We start from the raw sequence: 19,874 nt of genomic DNA, 5'->3' as shown, positions 1-19,874 counted from the left end.
GTGTCAGCAAATGATTGCTGTTTGGACAGTCAGTATTCCAAAACAGATTTGAAAAACAAAACTGATTTGAGCATTAAGGCCTGCAGTGTGAACAAGGCTTTAGAGGGAAGTAAATCCCTATCTGATTACATTGCTACTAACCTAAACACTAAATAATCCAGGAAGTAAGGGGACTTTACATTTGAGGACTGGGTCAGGGAACATGCAGATATTGCTTCAGTTTGCTGTGGCATCTTCCTATTTTAGTTCCCAACCCAAAGGAAAATTGTGGGTTTATGTGATGTTCACAGCAGAATCTATTACAAAGGACTCAAATGTAGCCTTTTACTGATAGATTGAAGATTTGGTATGTATTTCACACCTGTGTTTACTCTACTGTACAATTGTGTTTGAACTCAAATATGTTAAACAGAGTTCATGTAATGAGAAGTCACTTTTGATGAAAAGTCACCGCTGAAAACAGCTGCATTTGCATAAAGTCATCATTCAGAAGTCAAGTGCCAGTGATTGGACTGAATGAAATGCTGCACTTCTGTTTGTCATTTGTGGTCTACTGGAGAGAGAGAGCAAGAAAGATAGAATTGCTATGGTAACTATATTCCCAATCAAATACCAATAATTTGCAAACATTTGAAACCAAACCAGCTCTAGTTTGCTCTTCTGTCATTTTCAGCACTGTGAAGTCAACATCTGCTCTTCCAATGCAAAGCAGCCTAATTAGGATGAAGACTTTGTCCTGTTCTATCCCAGCTGTGTGCTATGTGCTACTGGGCCACACTGAGAGGGATATGGCCCAGTGAGGGTAAACTCCCTGAATGGATGCCCTCGCCCACATAAACAAGGAGGTGAATGCACCACAACCGCTGTGGTAATGAGAAAATTAGCCCAAGCTATTTGTAACTTCCTTAATTGCTTTGTGTGGATAGACAGCACACCTTCCAGCATACACGTAGCTACCTGCTAATTGTAAACCTATCACTCTCTCTGGGAAATTGAGAAGGGAGGGGATAAAAAAAGCAATTGCAGAGAACAAAACAATGACTTATTTCTGGATCCTGATTAAATAAATGTTATCTAATGTGATTACTGATATTTGTGTGGGTTTTGCAGATTTTTTTATTTGTCTCAGTCCAGTGCAAACCATTATCAAACATATTTTTAAGATCACCTATGGTCGCAGTTCAAGCAGAAATATTTGCAGTGATATCATGGTGTTATTAATTTGTTATTGCCTTAATGGTGCTCATTGCATTGTAGCTACTATTTTTCGGGTGCTTCATAAGGGAAATGCCTAGTTTGTGCCAACCAATAGTAATACGAGCTCTGTCCATCCCATCCCTCAGTATGTATCTATCTCTGTTCTCTGCCCTAGTCCTCCAGGGGGGAACTGTGGTACCGTACTGGGCTGGTCCTTGGACATTAGTGGGTATATGTGTTGGACAGCAGCTCATCCGAACCCCTGTTTTGAGTAAATACCAGCTGCTGCTGTGACTTGCCATATGGAAGCCACACTTCCCCCAGAATGCAGCTTTCAGCCACTCAGAACAGGTGGAACACACAGAGATTAAGGACTAATTCTGGCTGTACACTGTGATTTCACAATTTTACCATTTTAGCACAGTATACAGGTTGCAGGCAGGTTGCAGACATTTCACTGGTTTGCTTGGATTATTATGATCACTTTATTTTTGGGGAGGGAAGGGGAAGAGACATTTAGACTTTTAAGCATTGCATCCTACTGGTTGAATGAACATTTCCTCACTGAAGATGCTATGGTATGCAGGTTCTAAGATGTTATTTTATTACTGGGCAATGAACATTTTATAAATGTGGTATATTTATGTATGCTGCAAGTAAGTAACAAACACAAAGGTTTTTAACCTCACATCTCTTCTAACACTGTAGTGCCACAGCAGGTCTTATGGCTGTGTTCTGTATGCCTGTAGCCAATTAATCCAACCTCATCATTAGATACACTGAGAATTCATAGCTGGATTTAAGACATACCAGTCCCATCAGTAAACCATCACTTAACACTTGCCCTTGATTCTGTCAGAAACACTGATGGATGGTGCTCCTGGACCTGCTGACCACTTAAACCACGTCTCTCTGTCAAATGTTTGCAAATTGTTGGTATTTGATTGGGAATACAGTTACCATAGCAATTCTCTCTCTTTCTCCTCTCTCTCTCTCTCTCTCTCTCTCTCAGATGTGCAACACATAAAGCGTCGGGACATCATTCTGAAGCGGGAGCTGGGAGAGGGGGCCTTTGGGAAGGTGTTCCTGGCAGAGTGCTATAACCTCAGCCCTACCAAGGACAAGATGCTTGTGGCTGTCAAGGTAAGAGTTGATCTCTCAGTTACACAGGGTCACCTCACTTTCCAGTTACAGCAGACCCCTCACAGAGGTCAGGGCCCCTCAGCGCTCAGAGTATGAACTGTATTAACCTGATCCTTGAACGACTCTTGGGGCCACCACACCTGCCATGGCCAGCCGCCTCAACAACGTGGATCGATAAAAATTTGAATTTTTTTGCTGTAGTGTAGATCAATAATCATACTATTGATCATTGAGGTCACTATGAGTACGATGTTGGTTGTTTCATATCAGACTGAATGTATGAGGCTCCAATATGAGGTGACAGTGCCCCAGTCCAATATGAGGTGACAGTGGCCCGGTCCAATATGAGGTGACAGTGGCCCGGTCCAATATGAGGTGACAGTGCTCCAGTCCAATATGAGGTGACAGTGGCCCGGTCCAATATGAGGTGACAGTGCTCCAGTCCAATATGAGGTGACAGTGCCCCGGTCCAATATGAGGTGACAGTGCCCCAGTTCAATATGAGATGACAGTGCCCCAGTTCAATATGAGGTGACAGTGCCCCAGTCCAATATGAGGTGACAGTGCCCCAGTCCAATATGAGGTGACAGTGCCCCAGTTCAATATGAGGTGACAGTGCCCCGGTCCAATATGAGGTCCAATATGAGGTGACAGTGCCCCGGTCCAATATGAGGTGACAGTGCCCCGGTCCAATATGAGGTGACAGTGCCCCAGTCCAATATGAGGTGACGGTGCCCCAGCATCTATGCGTTAGAGACGATGAGTATGGCGTGTCTCCTCTGTAATGCACAGGCAGCTCAGATTCAAACTCCCATTAGACAGCTCTGTAAGTGTTTTGATGTCAAAATGTGTTTGTTTACTCGCCAAATATGGAGTTTCGCTGAGCAACTATCTTAATTTACTCCTGTTACAGTCAGTATGTACTGTACTTCCAAAAAAGGTCTAAATAAAAATGTACAAGCAACCGAACAAAGATCCTATTCGGCACCTCCAATGTAAATCACTCATTACTGCCACGCTCAGGTCGGAAGTCTACACCAGCTCAATACATTTGAGGTGCCGAAGAGGCATTTTTTTTCTTCGGCTGCTTGTACAAAACCTGTATTAAACCTTTTTTGGATACTGGGACAGGGTGACTGCAGCAGCTGACTAATAGGTGAGAACATTTCCCCGTGGAAGTCACGTTCATAGCAATATATCTCATTAGCAGGTTCACTTAACACAATATTAAACATGTTTTACATGCTGTACAGGTCCTTATGGCTGACTTCAATATAAACTTTTGGGTCAAGATTTTTTTGTGCCACTTTTAGCAATAGCTTCACTGTTGGAATTGAGCTCAATGTTGCTCAATATTAAATAAACAGCTAATGAACCGTAGCATTAACAGACAAACAACTTTGAGCATTATGTACAACTGGTAGGCATTAACCAACTGGGTTCACCCCTTCACTAACACACACACACACACACACACACACACACACACACACACACACACACACACACACACACACACACACACACACACACTAGTGCTGAGCAATTAACCAAAATGTCTGGTATTTAGTTGTTTTTTTTAATCCTCTGAGCCAAGCATATTTATCAATTGAATGACATTTTGTCAGGGTCTTTTATAAATATGACCTCTGACTTATTCAGTGATTCCCTTAGCTTTTTAAGAACATAAATGTGGCTGTCATAGGAGGCATGTTAAAATATAGCTGTTTGTTAGTGAGGCTAAAGGGTGATCATAGATTTCCTGATCCTAAATAGGTCTCAGTTGGTTTGATGGCAGCAGTAAGATCTGTCATTCAACCAGGGCCATATGGTGTACCTTGTTACAATGGTACACAGGGAGAAGGGAGGCGTTAAATGTTCAGCGATCAATATTTATGTGACTTTAGAGGAGTCCTCCTGGATTGCAGTTGGGGCATAATTGAGGTGGTGGCCACCAAACAGCTTGTGTAGCTATTATGTTTGTTCGCACATTTTCAACCCATTATTACAAGGGTATAGATTTCCACAGCTCCAAGGTTAATCAGGTCTGTTGGGATTGTGTTATAGCAGCCCTAGTTGATGCAGACACCTGTTTACAATGACATCAATTTTAAAGGCTAGTGCAGTCAAAAACAGGATTTTCCTGGGTATTATATTTCCACCCTATGAGGTTGGAATAATACTGTGACATTGTGAAAATGATGATAACGCCCTTTTAGTGTAAGAGCTGTTTGAAAAGATCGGCAGAAATTTCTGACAGTTTTGGTGGGATTGAGTAACATCACCAGGCGGTAAATTAGGTAATAGACCAATAAGAAAGAGAGTTCCAAAACTCTCTGCCGATAACAAATACTTTTCAGTTTTCCCCTCCCCACTCAGACCACTCCCAGACAGAACTAGCAAAATTCTTGCTTGAGAAATTTATTTTTGCTAAGAAGCAATTTTTTAAAATCCTTTTGACTATTTTAATTGAAAACAATCACAGTAAGGTACTTAATTGTTACCCAGAATTGATTTGATATGGAAATAAAAATGGCTGCATTGGACATTTAATCAATCTGCCAAGTGCACTGTTGACACTTTTTAGACAGAAACCTTTTGTAAACTGAAGAAGAGCAGTTTCAATATTTCAGCATCTGTATCATTAACCAGCACTGAACAATTAACTTAATCGACCAAATATTAAATTAGGATTATTTTCTCAGGGATTGATCTTGAAATTAAATTTAAACCTCAAGATAGCCATAACTAAATAATGGTAAACTGATATTGCTTAAATTATGTTGAGCTCAGTACAATCTCGAGAGACATAAGCTACATTTAAACTAAAACCACCGCCACTGCTTGGTCTATATCATGTACTCCCATACTGGGGTATGGGTACGCACAATGTCATAGGGGGTACTCCAAATAAAATTGTGATTCACATTTTAAAAATCAAATAAAAATCTTCACATTTTCAAACAGTCCATTTATATTTTCCAACTGGGCTTTACATTTGGGTGAGTTTTTCCTCTCGCCTGAGTAGCCTCATGTCACTGCCAAAAATCAAATTAAACCATAGTCTAGTCAAATTAGTCAAATAATTAACATCCAATCATATTAACCGTTACTCTCTCGCGGGAATTCCACTAACGGTCCGTACATAGCCAAACGTAGCTGCTGCTCATGTTGGTATCTGTACTGATGGCGCAAAAGCCATGACAGGGAGACACAGTGGAGTGGTAACATGTGTGCAAGCAGTTGCTCCCGACGCCACTTGGGTACACTGCAGCATCCACCGAGAGGCTCTTGCTGCCAAGGGAATTCCTGACAGCTTGAAAGACGTTTTGGACACTACAGTGAAAATGGTTAACTTTGTTAAAGCAAGGCTCTTGATCTCTCGTGTATTTTCTGCACTATGCAATGATATGGGCAGCGACCATGTAACTCTTTTACAACATACAGAAGTGCGCTGGTTATCAAGGGGCAAAGTATTGACAAAAAATAAATAATTGAGAGACAAGCTTAAAGTTTTCTTTACTGGACATAATTTTCACTTGTCTGACGTCTTGCATGATGACGAGTTTCTCACACAACTGACCTGTCTGGGTGATGTTTTTTCTCGCCTAAATGAATCTAAATGAATCTGAATCTAGGATTGCAGGCACTTTTCTATTCACTTATCCCCTCCAAACATTGCTTTGAGTTTGCTTATTCGTCTATAAACCCGTGAATGGCATCTCACAAAGTTGTCTGGAATCGACTCAGTATTGTGGACAATAGGATAAAGCAAGGTGAATACTGTGGAGGTGGTGTGGCTGGTGTGGGCCTGCATAATGTGAATGGTTGGTTGTTAGTGAGGCTGGCAGAGAGAGTTCCTTTCACAGCAAGGTGAAACCCATATGTAGACAGCAGTTGTGTTGGCTGTCAGAGGAGGAACCAGGTAAAACATTCATGGAAATGTACTTAATTGTTAGTGCAAACAAAGATACAGTATTCTCAAACAATATATTTTTTCCTGTTAAAAACATAAGATATTGGTAGCTGGTCACATAACATCACTGTGTCATATCCATCCTTTAACACAGTGGGTCGTATTGTCACAATCTCCTTGAAATGAGAAGTGGCTGTCAGTAATTGTTGCGCTTGATTTATTACATTTCACGTAAAGATTACGATGGTAACCTCAGGGTTAAAATGCAAATTTCACCTCTAACATGACACGGTTGAGGATATTAAAGTTCAAAGGTCATACAAAGGTACCTAGATCAGCTGCTGGAGGAGGGGTCACGCTATGATGGTTGGAGACAAGGGGCACATTCATCACTGTTTCCCTCTTGTCACCACCACTCTTCATCAATGCGCTCATCCATGGAATGATGTTAGCCATGATAGTGTGGAGCGAGAGGGAGGGAGCCGCAGTGCAGAGGCAGGGGAAAGAGGCCGACCTTACAGAGACAGACTGCAGCTGGAGAAATAAGGCTGTCTGTGAGGGATCATCTCCCAAACTGTTCTACTCCACATATGCTTTGATTAAGAGTAATGGAGGCAACACTGAGCTGGCTTTCTTTTGTCTTGCTTTTTCGTTCATTCTTTTCTTCACATCCCCAGTCACCAGAGTGGATCCTATTGAAATAGATGCCGCACAAACATATAGGCTTGTATGCTATTGTTTTTTAACAATGTAGTTTGTATTTCATGTTAGGTAAGATTGCAACGTAAGCACCACAGCTACATAGCTACTTATATGTCATTTTAAGTTATATCTAGGTTATAATGGAATGTCAGACTATATATGTGTAGGTCAACAAGTCTCGGAGACTACCAGTAAAACTGTTTAGTCTATGTGTCGGCTCTCCAGTATGTCCTGTATATGCAGGTGGACTCTGAGGACACAGCACTCCACTGCAGAACAGGGGTCATAAAGCATCCAGGATGATAGGGATGGATGTCTTGCCATCTGTCCATGGGCACTGCCGTCCATTCTAATTCCCCTCTGCATTTGTGATATAAGGGAATTCAAATTGAATAAAACATTAGCAAAACATTGTGATCATCATTCAGATATCTATCATTGATGAATCATATATCGCCTACATATTACTAACTGTCAAATAATTGAATACAGTAAGGCAATGTTAGTTATATGCAATTAGTAGTGTGTTAAGAATGCTTTGAATTATTATGTTTTAGCTGTGGTGTTGTTGTTGTGGACTTATACGTAGGTGGAGGATTGTATTGTCAAATCTCTGGAAAACATGAATTTTGTTTTCGAACTTTAGTTTACAGTACAGCTACAAAATATATCGTGTTTTAATGGAAAAGTACCCAGAAATTACTGCTTGGCAGTCGTCCTAGACAAAATAAGGAACTAATCCTACCTGTTAACGTATGGTGGATCAGAAAGAGACAAGACATTGAGTGTAAATGCCAAATATTTCATAGGTGGGAAATCAGGAAGGGTGTTAAGCTTGTCAATAATGATACCACAACTCTGAGCCAATATGGTAGGCAACCACAACGTCTAGATCTGGTAAGGCACGCACGTCTCTTATCACAGCTCTATAATGAAATGTCAGACTATGTATATGGGAAACATAATGAAGTAAATGACTAAATTATCTGCTTCTGTAAAGCTATGAGGTTTGCTGGGTCATTGTGACAACCTGTCAGAGAAAAGTTTATTTCATGTTCTGTTCCTTAAATTAGAAGATTACAGTGCTTTACCTCCCCTGCTCTGTTCATTACCCTGTCTCTGTTCTCTTCACACCAACCAGGTTATTGTGTGTGTGCTTGGGTTTTAGTGTTTATCTATGGATCATTGTTAGGAAGCCCCAAAAATCATTTATATTTTCAGATTTTTTCATAAATATTACTCATTTATCAAATATGTTCCACTCATTTAGCAGATAAATAAAATTAAATCAACGTTTATTGGTAGTGTACACAGATTTTCAGGTGTTATCAGACGTGCAGCGAAATGCTTACATTGCTTTCGGAACGTACCCCTTGAATTTTTCCACATTTTAAAAATGTATTAAATTGGTATTTTTTTCTCATCAATCTATGCACAATAGCCCATAATCACAAAGCAAAAAAATAAATTAAAATATCCAATTTGCATAAGTATTCAGACCCTTTACTCAGTACTTTGTTGAAGCACCTCTGGCAGCGATTACAGCCTCAAGTCTTCTTGGGTATGACGCTACAAGATTGGCACACCTGTATTTGCAGAGTTTCTCCCATTCTTCTCTGTAGATCCTCTCAAGCTCTCAGGTTGGATGGGGAGCGTCACTGCACAGCTATTTTCAGTTCTCTCCAGAGATGTTCGATCGGGTTCAAGTCCGGGCTCTGGCTGGGCCACTCAAGGATATTCAGAAACTTGTCCCGAAGCCACTCCTGCGTTGTCTTGGCTGTGTGCTTAGGGTTGTTGTCCTGTTTGAAGGTGAACCTTTGCCCCAGTCTGAGGTCCTGAGCGCTCTAGAGCAGGTTTTCATCAAGGATCTCTCTGTACTTTCCTCCGTTCATCTTCCCCTCGATCCTGACTGGTCTCCCAGTCACTGCCACTGAAAAACCATGCTTCACCGTAGTGATGGTGCCAGATTTCCTCCAGACGTGACACTTGGCATTCAGGCCAAAGAGTTCAATCTTGGTTTCATCAGACCAGAGAATCTGGTTTCTCATGGTCTGAGAGTCTTTAGGTGCCTTCCATTTAAGAATAATGGAGGCCACTATGTTTTTTGGGACCTTCAATGCTGCAGACATTTTTGGTACCCTTCCCCAGATCTGTGCCTCGACACAATCCTGTCTCGGAGCTCTATGGACAATTCCTTCGTACTAATGGCATGGTTTTTGCTCTGACATGCACTGTCAACTGTGGGACCTTGTATAGACAGGTGTGTGCCTTTCCAAACTGTGTCCAATCAATTGAATTTACCACAGGTGGACTCCAGTCAAGTTGTTCAAACATATCAAAGATGATCAATGGAAACAGGATGCTCCTGAGCTCAATTTCAGGTCTTATAGCAAAAGGTCTGAAGCAACATCTAATGGAAAGCCTTCCCAGAAGAGTGGAGGCTGTTATAGCAGCAAAGGGGGGACCACTTACATATTAATGCCCATGATTTTTGAATGAGATGTTTGACAAGCAGATGTCCACATACTTTTGGTCATGTTATGTGTCTATATCACTGCCTCATTGCCTGCATCCGTAATGGGTCTGCGGTCAAACAACCACCCTACATCACTGTCAAAAGCTCCCTAAAACACTTCAGCGAGCAGGCCTTTCTAATCGACCTGGCCGGGGTATCCTGGAATGATATTGACCTCATCCCATCAGTAGAGGATGCCTGGTTATTCTTTAAAAGTGCCTTCCCCACCATCTAAAATAAGCATGCTCCATTCAGAAAATGTAGAACCAGGAACAGATATAGCCATTGGTTCACTCCAGACCTGACTGCCCTTGACCAGCACAAAAACATCCTGTGGCGTACTACATTAGCACTGAATAGCCCCCATGATATGCAACTTTTCAGGGAAGTTAGGTACCAAAATAGACAGGCAGTTAGGAAAGCTAAGGCTAGCTTTTTCAAACAGAAATGTGCATCCTGTAGCACAAACTCAAAAAAGTTCCGGGACACTGTAAAGTCCATGGAGAATAAGAGCACCTCCTCCCAGCTGCCCACTGTACTGAGGCTAGGAAACACTGTCACCACCGATAAATCCACTATAATTGAGAATTTCAATAAGCATTTTTCTACGGCTGGCCATGCTTTCCACATGGCTACCCCTACCCCAGTCAACTGCCCGGCATCCCCCACAGCAACTTGCCCAAGCCTCCCCCATTTCTCCTTCACCCAGATAGGTCATGTTCTGAAAGAGCTGCAAAATCTGGACCCCTACAAATCAGCTGGGCTAGACAATCTGGACCCTCTCTTTCTAAAATGATCTGCCGAAATTGTTGCAACTCATATTACTAGCCTGTTCAACATCTCTTTCATATCGTCTGAGATTCCCAAAGATTGGAAAGCTGCCACGATCATCCCCCTCTTCAAAGGGGGAGACACTCTAGACCCAAACTGCTACAGACCTATATCTATACTACCCTGCCTTTCTAAGGTCTTCGAAAGCCAAGATAACAAACAGATTCATCAAATCAAAGTTTATTTGTCACGTGCGCCGAATACAACAGGTGTAAGACCTGACAGTGAAATGCTTACTTGCAGGCTCTAACCAATAGTGCGGGAAAAAAACAACAGTAAAAGACATTTGAAAATTAGAGTAGCAAGGCTATACACAATAAGTCAGGCTTATTTTTTAATTATTTATTTTTATTTAATTTATTTCACCTGTCACAAATATTACCGAAGGTGGCTCCCCTTCTTGTTCAGGTGGCGCTCGCCGGTCTACTAGCTGCCACCGATCCTTTGTTCCGTGTTCGTTTGGTTTTGTCTAATGGTTTTCACCTGTTCATTGTTTGGTTGTTAGGGTGGTGTTATTTAAGTTAGTTTAGCCCGCTTCTGTTTGTGCAGGCTTGTTCTTCTGTATTTGTGAGAGGTGTTAGTGTTTTGTTGGGTTTTCCTGGTATTTTTACCTAAGGGTACTTATTGTAGTAATATTGTAGCCTGTGTTGGGTATAACTATTTTGTTATTTTTGATTTTGGACATTAAAGCGTGTTTTTTCCCGCATCCTTTGCTCTCTGCTCCTGACTCCATTCACTCATTGAGCGTGACGTCACCTTTATTTAACCAGGTAAGCTAGATGAGAACAAGTTCTCATTTACAACTCTGACCTGGCCAAGATAAAGCAAAGCAGTGCGACAGAAACAACAACACAGAGTTACACATGGAATAAACAAGCGTACAGTCAACACAATAGAGAAAAAAATAAAGTCTATATACATATATATTGAGGTAGTATGTACATGTAGGTGTGGTTAAAGTGACTATGCATATATGATGAACAGAGAGTAGCAGTAGCGTAAAAAGAGGGGTTGGTGGGTGGTGGGACACAATGCAAATAGCCCGGTTAGCCAATGTGCGGGAGCACTGGTTGGTCAGGCCAATTGAGGTAGTATGTACATGAATGTATAGTTAAAGTGACTATGCATATGAGATTAACAGAGAGTAGCAGCAGCATAATAGAGGGGTTGGGGGGGGGCACACAATGCATAGAGTCCGGGTAACCATTTGGTTACCTGTTCAGGAGTCTTATGGCTTGGGGGTAAAAACCTTTTTGTCCTAGACTTGGCACTCCGGTTACGCTTGCCATGCGGTAGTAGAGAGAACAGTCTATGACTGGGGTGGCTGGGATCTTTGACAATTTTTAGGGCCTTCCTCTGACACCGCCTGGTGTAGAGGTCCTGGATGGCAGGCAGCTTTGCCCCAGTGATGTACTGGGCCGTACGCACTACCCTCTGAAGTGCCTTGCAGTCGGAGGCCGAGCAATTGCCGTACCAGGAAGTGATGCAACCGGTCAGGATGCTCTCAATGTTGCAGCTGTAGAACCTTTTGAGGATCTCAGAACAAATGCCAAATCTTTTTAGTTTCCTGAGGGGAATAGGCTGTGTCGTGCCCTCTTCACGACTGTCTTGGTGTGTTTGGACCATTCTAGTTTGTTACCGACCATTTCAAATCCCACCGTACCTTCTCCGCTATGCAATCTGGTTTCAGAGCTGGTAATGGGTGCACCTCAGCCACGCTCAAGGCCCGAAACAACATCATAACGGCCATCGATAAGAGACATTACTGTGCAGCCATATTCATCGACCTGGCCAAGGCTTTCGACTCTGTCAATCACCACATTCTTATCGGTAGACTCATCAGCCTTTGTTTCTCAAATGACTGCCTCACCTGGTTCACCAACTACTTCTCTGATAGAGTTCAGTGTGTCAAATCGGAGGGCCGGTTGTCTGGAACTCTGGCATTCTCTATGGGGGTGCCACAGGGTTTAATTCTCAGGCCGACTCTCTTCTCTGTATACATCAATGATGTCGCTCTTGCTGCTGGTGATTGTCTGATCCACCTCTACGCAGACGACACCATTCTGTATACTTCTGGCCCTGCTTTGGATACTGTGTTAACTAACCTCCAGACCAGCATCAGTACCATACAACTCTCCTTCTGTTGCCTCCAACTGCTCTTAAATGCAAGTAAAACTAAATGCATGCTCTTCAACCAATTGCTGCCCGCACCTGCCCGCCCGTCCAGCATCACTACTCCAGATGGTTCTGACTTAGAATAGGTGGACAACTACAAATACCTAGGTTTCTGGGTAGACTGTAAACTCTCCTTCCAGACTCACATTAAGCATCTCCAATCCATAATTAAATCTAGAATTGGCTTCCTATTTCGCAACAAAGCATCCTTCACTCATGCTGCTAAACATACCCTCGTAAAACTGACCATCCTACCGATCCTCGACATCATCGATGCAATTTCCAACACTCAACAAATTGGATGCAGTCTATCACAGTGCCATCCGTTTTGTCACCAAAGCCCCATATACTACCCACCATTGCACCTGTACACTCTCGTTGGCTGGCCCTCGCTTCATACTCGTCGCCAAACCCACTGGCTCCAGGTCATCTACAAGTCTCTGCTAGGTAAAGCCCCGCCTTATCTCAGCCCACTGGTCACCATAGCAGCACCCACCCATAGCATGCGCTGCAGCAGGTACAGTATATCTCACTAGTCACACCCAAAGCCAATTCCTCCTTCGGCCGCCTTTCCTTCCAGTTCTCTGCTGCCAATGACTGGAACAAACTGCAAAAATCACTGAAGATGGAGACTCATATCTCCCTCACTAGCTTTAAGCACCAGCTGTCAGAGCAGCTCACAGATCACTGCACCTGTACATAGCCCATCCAGCTACCTCATCCCCATACTGTATTTATTTATTTATCTTGCTCATTTGCACCCCAGTATCTCTACTTGTACATTCATCTTCTGCACATCAATCACTCCAGTGTTAAATTGGTATATTGTAATTACTTCGCCACCATGGCCTATTTATTGCCTTACCTCCCTTATCTTACCTCATTTGCACATACTATATCTAGACTTTTTCTACTGTATTATTGACTGTATGTTTGTTTATTCCATGTGTAACTCTGTGTTGTTGTATGTGTCAAACTGTTTGCTTTATTCTTGGCCAGGTCACAGTTGTAAATGAGAACTTGTTCTCCAACTAGTCTACCTGGTTAAATAAAGGTGGAAAAAATATATATAAATAAATATGTATGTGTTTATATACTCTATATACTGTATATACACTTGACGTCGGGAGTTTACATACACTTAGGTTGGAGTCATTTGAACTTGTTTTCCAACTACTCCACAAATTTCTTGTTCACTAACTGTAGTTTTGGCAAGTCGGTTAGGGCATCTACTTTGTGCATGACGCAAGTAATTTTTCCAACAATTGTTTACAGACAGATTATTTCACTTATAATTCACTGTATCACAATTCCAGTGGTTCAGAAGTTTACATATACTAAGTTGACTGTGCCTTTAAACAGCTTGGAAATTTCCAGAAAATGATGTAATTTTCTGGAAAACACTATGGGATCACGCAGCCGTCATTCCGCTCAGGAAGGAGACACGTTCTGTCTCCTAGAGATCAACCTACTTTGGTGCGAAAAGTGCAAATAAATCCCAGAACAACAGCAAAGGACCTTGTGAAGATGCTGGAGGAAGCAGGTAAAATACTATCAATGTCCCCAGTAAAACGAGGCCTATATCGACATAACCTGAATGGCCGCTAAGCAAGGAAGAAGCCACTGCTCCAAAACCTCCATAAAAAAGCCAAACTACGGTTTGCAACTGCACATGGGGACAAAAATCGTACTTTTTGGAGAAATGTCCTATGGTCTGATGAAACAAAAATAGAACTGTTTGGCTATAATGACCATCGTTATGTTTGGAGGAAAAAGGGGGATGCTTGCAAGCCGAAGAGCACATCCCAAACATGAAGCACAGGTTTGCAGCATCATGTTGTGGGATGCTTTGCTGCAGGAGGGGCTGGTGCCCTTCACAAAATAGATTGCATCATGAGGATGTAAAATTATGTGGATATATTGAAGCAACATCTCAAGACATCAGTCAGGAAGTTGAAGCTTGGTCGCAAATGGGTCTTCCAAATGGACAATGACCCCAACTATCCTTCCAAAGTGGTGGCAAAATGGCTTAAGGACAACAAAGTCAAGGTATTGGAGTGGCCATCACAAAGCCCTGACCTCAATCCTATAGAAAATGTGTGGGCAGAACTGAAAAAGCATGTGTGAGCAAGGAGGCCTACAAACCAGACTCAGTTACACCAGCTCTGTCAGGAGGAATGGGCCAAAATTCACCAAACCTTTTTTGGGAAGCTTGTGGAAGGCTACCCAAAATGTTTGACCCAAGTTAAACAATTTAAAGGCAATTCTACCAAATACTTATTGAGAGTATGTAAGCTTCTGATCCACTGGGAATGTGATGAAAGAAATAAAAGCTGAAATAAATAATTCTTTCTACTATTATTCTGATATTTCACATTGTTAAAATAAAGTGGTGATCCTAACTTTACCTAAGACAGGGAATTTTTACTCTGATTAAATGTCAGTTATTGTGAAAAACTGAGTTTCAATGTATTTATGTAAGGTGTGTGTTAAGTTCCGACTTCAACTGTATATAATGATGCGTATAGAATGTATGGGCACTATATGAATAGAACATGTGTACAGCAGTAGTTATATAGGATGAATCATGACTAGAATACAGCATTTACAGATAAAGTTGGTAAAACAGTATGTAAACGTTATTTTTTACCTGTGTTCAATGACTCTGTACATAGGGCAGCAGTGGTGTCTAAGGTGCAGGGTAGAATACCATAGGGTAGTCGGCTGGTGAAAATGTCTAAGGTCAATTTTCTAAGGTCTATTTCACTTTTCCTCTCTATTTCCTCAGTCTAATAAAGTTGTTGCAACAGTATCATACTTTGCTAAGCAGTTAAAAGAAACCCTTGTACTCCTCAGACCCTGAAGGACTCCACCCTTGTATTTTCTCAGACGCTGAAGGACCCCACCCTTGCAGCGAGAAAAGATTTCCAGAGGGAGGCGGAACTATTGACGAACCTGCAGCACGAGCACATTGTCAAGTTCTACGGTGTGTGTGTGGATGGAGACCCCCTCATAATGGTCTTTGAGTACATGAAGCACGGAGACCTCAATAAGTTCCTCAGGTAAGTTGTGTCAACTAAATGCACAGTAAGATATGCTCAACTCTTCCTAATTTCGGGTAAATTAGTATTTGGAGTAATACAAGCTGCCAACTGAGAAATACTTTTCTGGTGAGTGTTGTTGGATGTTATAGATTTTTCAGCTGAATAAAGCAGTGACGTGTAGAATAAATTTGACGTGCTCAACTCTTACTCAGTTCTGTCTTTGGGTGCTGTAGCCCAGACTTTTCTGATGTGTGCTGTTGGAATTGCTAAGTTTACTCAGTTGAATAAAGCAGTGACGTGTGGGATAAACAAGACGTGCTCAACTCTTATGTCTATAAATGTGTCTTTGGTGTAGCCTATGAGTTATAAAAACTGTCAACTGAGAAACATACTTTATATGTGTTTTTGGAACTGTGGAAGTTTACTCAGCTTAATTGAAATGTGTGTGGAAGCATCTCCCCCTGTTTACCAACCACAAGTGTCTATAGACTCAACAATTAATGGCAGGCTGACTGCACCCCACTAGTGATGTGCTGTGCTGGTCCACATTACGCTAACCTGAATAACTATCCTCACTATTAGAGTTAACGTCATACAATAAATACTTTGGCCAGCAATATAATATATGTGATCATTTCCAAAGATGAAACCAGTTCCTGTCTATTTCCTCATCATTTCTACATGTAGTGTAGTAGAACAGCCACAACCCTGCAGGTTTCACCGCAAGCATCAGGCTGTGATTGATGGGTGGCTTCCCCTCAGAGAAATGTTGTAGCGTACAAGAAACAGGAGGGGTAATACAATGTTTTTGTTGTTTTCCACTAGACCTGTCACCCAGTACCAGCAGCAGCGACTTCCTATTCACTACACTGTAGATTAAGTAGAGATAACCTGTTAGGGTAAAACCACAAAATGCTGTGTGTAACGGCTGTCTGTTGACTGAGCCTCCACGGACTAGGGAAGCTGGGACTCAGAATTCAAATGAGACAGCTGATCTCCTTTATGATTGGATGTTATTGAGCCCCTGGATGCTTGGCAGTGGCAGGGAACATTGGTTGCTCAATAGCAGAGGCAGAGTAGATCGACGTCTGCTGCTTGCTGATGGCTTTATACATGCAAATGTCATGGCAGTTATAGCGTTTCCATTCAATTGTTCTGCATTCATTAATACAGAAGAGCTCTTGTTGGTTTTGCACCTAGTGGCCCTGGTACGGTAATGACGTGGCCCATGTTCCTGTCTCAATTAAAGTTTGAATGTAAAACACCATGAATCTCATGTCCAATCTATTACAACTGAAGAACATACCACTGTCATATACTATGCTGAGCTAAAATCCATTATAAAATGTAATGTGGAGTAAGAATATGGTGATTGAGATAAGATTCTCCCTCCCTCCCTCTCTTATTTCTCCATCCACAGAGCTCATGGGCCTGATGCGTTGATCCTGGTTGACGGACAGTCGCTGCAGACCAATGGGGAGCTGGGCCTGTCTCAGATGCTGCACATTGCCACTCAGATTGCCGCAGGGATGATGTACCTGGCCTCCCAGCACTTTGTGCACCGTGACTTAGCCACTCGGAACTGCCTGGTGGGCAACGGCCTGCTGGTTAAGATCGGTGACTTTGGAATGTCCAGGGACATCTACAGCACGGATTACTACCGGGTAAGCACCTACAGTATGTATGTTGCATAATAAAATATTTGTTCCAGATTATTCATGTATTTGTAAGTACCTTCATAATCAAGCTAACCTTGTCGGCGACAACCTCACTGTTTTTGCTTTAGTGAACAGGTGGTGTTTTGACACAGTGGGCTGGAAGGTGTGGTGTTCACTCTGCATTCGCCTCCATTCCTCATGATTGTGTGTTATCTTTTCCTTCATAGATGCCTGAACTCTTTACCTTTACTAATGCTAGGAAATGTACAAGAAAAGTGATGCATGCTCAATATAATGATGTCTATTGGGTCGTTCCATGAATAGAGGGCCTTTTGCGTCCCTTTGATATTTTAGTAGAATTTGTCCACCAATATTTAATTTAAAAGCCTGTTATAGTAAGTGAAGTGTCCTTTAATGTAGACCACATGGAAAATTCTATCAATCTGAATTTTAGTATGACTTGCTAAAGTCATATTAAAAATAGTCAAATCATAGTAGTCAAATCATAGTAGTCAATTCATAATGTAAAGGCGGGTGAGCTGATCCTACTCTTTTTGGCCATTTTCTGGTGTTACACATAGATAGACAGTCTAGAAATGTTTTGTGAAGCTTGTATTCAATTGACACTGTACACAACAAGCTTTATTCCTCCTGTCACAAGTGGATTTATGGCTGATTTAAGGTAAAATCGTCAACCCTGTTAAGTTTAACCGTGTTACTTTATTTGGATCTTAATAGTGGCTCTTAATGGTCCTTTTTTTATTTAACCTCTTGAGAAGGTAAAACATGTTTATTAAGTTGAACGTGTGCTCTTTATGACAGAATGTTAAAATTAGGTGAACTTCACCAAGTTACACTACCCAAAAGGTACTCAATTGGTGGAACGACCCTATTAGTAAACATGTGTCAGGTGTAGGGCAGAACCATTCTTGCTGTATTCTTTTGTTTGTTGTCTCTGAGACACGGTGACCAGACTGAATATAGAGCTCTTGTCCCAGTTGATAATGGACTTGCTGAAGCTGTGCAGACATCACAAAGGGATTATTACTGTGGTACATCAGATTTTCACTAGATACAGACTATAATTGCCATTGTGGAAAATATGTTACATTTGCAGTAAATGTCAAATAGTCCATTGAGTCTCCTCCCACTTAATGTATTCTGCAGGCTACTTTTCCTAAGTGGTACCTCTAATAGCTGATTTCTCTTTGTAACACACAGCTCAGTAAAATACATGTCTCAATAAGGTGTCAAAGAGACCAGGAAGTGATGTAAATTAAGGCAATATGCTTGACTTTCATTGTGTAATTACTGTTCCAACCACTTCTGTTCTTTACTGCAACAGCTTTCATGTTGCTTTTCTCCTTTTAGATACTAACACGAGTAAGTTATAGTAAGAAAATCTCAACATCATAGGCATACAGGTACAGATGGTCATCAGTGGAGTAGCCTGTGAGAGAGAGATGTCTGATTCACCATCAGACTACTAACAGGACTGCTGGACCGCCCCCTATTGGTATGCTGGTCTGGCAATGGACTGTGGGCCTTGGCCATTTTAGGCCTGGGCATCTCTGCCAGAACAGGCCTGGTGTATGGTCCACTGACAGAGAGATTAGGAGGTCGTAACTGCATTGGACACATTCCCTTTTGTTGAGTGATTATAAATCGGGGTGGCAGCCAGGAACACATCTCCCTGACACTGGACACATATTGACATCCGCTCCTCTCCTCTCCTCAAGGAGAACCAACCAAGAAAACTGCCCTCCAGGGATATGACACAGTAAGCAAAAGCACGGTCTGAGCTGGGTTCTCACAGGCAGCATATCTGACAGCCCCCATCTGTATAATGAAAGTAATGCCTGGGCTCCCCAATGCCAAATTAGCTGTTGGTTCTCAGTCTGCAGGTATGGCACTGTGTTTGTGAACTAAAGAGTGGACAATGACAACTTGATATCACATCACAGAGGAATGTATTCTGCAGACTAGATGTGGTATTATTATACATAATCAATACTGTATACCTGGTCGCTGGATAACTAACTATACTGGGTCTGTAATTACATTACAGCCCTTCAACAGCCACTGTTAGCAAGCTGTAATGTTAATCCAACAATCCAATGACAATGTTCCAAGTTAGGAAAGGTATATAGCAGATTCGTTATTATGCTTAATTTGCCTTTAGACTCTAACAACAACATTGATGGACAGTATGGAAAATGTATTGACAGTTGCTTCAATCAATGCATATGTTATCGTCAGTCTATTAGCAATATTTAAATGTCTCACTATATGCTAATTGTGCTATGCTTTGAGATTGTGGTGGAGTTTTTGTTGTCACCATGCCAGTTTGAATTCTGCTCCAAGGGAAGCCCACACTCTGATTTATATGCTTCCACGGTCCTCCGTTCAACCCCAGACTGAATTGAGGGTGGTGCTTGCCAGGGAGAAGCCATCAAGATTAATTGAAAATTCAATCAATTCATTTAATCGCCCAGCACACACACACAAACACATGAACAAGTTCACAAATACTCTGCCTCCGAGAAGCAGACCCAGTCCCCTAAAACAGACCGAGCTAGCATAACAAACACAGATCTGTCATTCTATGAATTATGCAAATATCATAGAACCGTGGTAAGTTTTCAAAAACGATATGTGAATTTGGATCATCCTCCTGTTCTACTCTCTCTATG

General features: G+C 41.9%; 1 protein-coding gene across 4 annotated transcripts in view; it reads left to right on the top strand.

Moving 5' to 3' along the window:
- LOC112252252 (neurotrophic tyrosine kinase, receptor, type 3a) overlaps nucleotides 1–19,874 on the top strand; it is a 293,700-nt gene that overhangs the window by 266,174 nt on the left and 7,652 nt on the right. For 2 of the 4 annotated variants that reach the window (XM_024423331.2, XM_042323085.1), the window contains exons 13-15: nucleotides 2,210–2,340; nucleotides 15,369–15,541; nucleotides 16,944–17,187. In XM_024423331.2, the coding sequence (XP_024279099.1) occupies nucleotides 2,210–2,340; nucleotides 15,369–15,541; nucleotides 16,944–17,187 (548 nt within the window). Of the gene's footprint in view, nucleotides 1–2,209; nucleotides 2,341–15,335; nucleotides 15,542–16,943; nucleotides 17,188–19,874 lie in introns of all 4 variants that reach the window. The other 2 variants (XM_024423330.2, XM_042323084.1) reach the window with 1 other exon arrangement.

Source organism: Oncorhynchus tshawytscha, linkage group LG06 (assembly GCF_018296145.1).
Source record: "Oncorhynchus tshawytscha isolate Ot180627B linkage group LG06, Otsh_v2.0, whole genome shotgun sequence".
Lineage (NCBI taxonomy): Eukaryota > Metazoa > Chordata > Actinopteri > Salmoniformes > Salmonidae > Oncorhynchus > Oncorhynchus tshawytscha.
The sequence above is the reverse complement of the archived record's forward strand: the minus strand, read 5'-3'. Positions and strand labels throughout refer to the sequence as shown.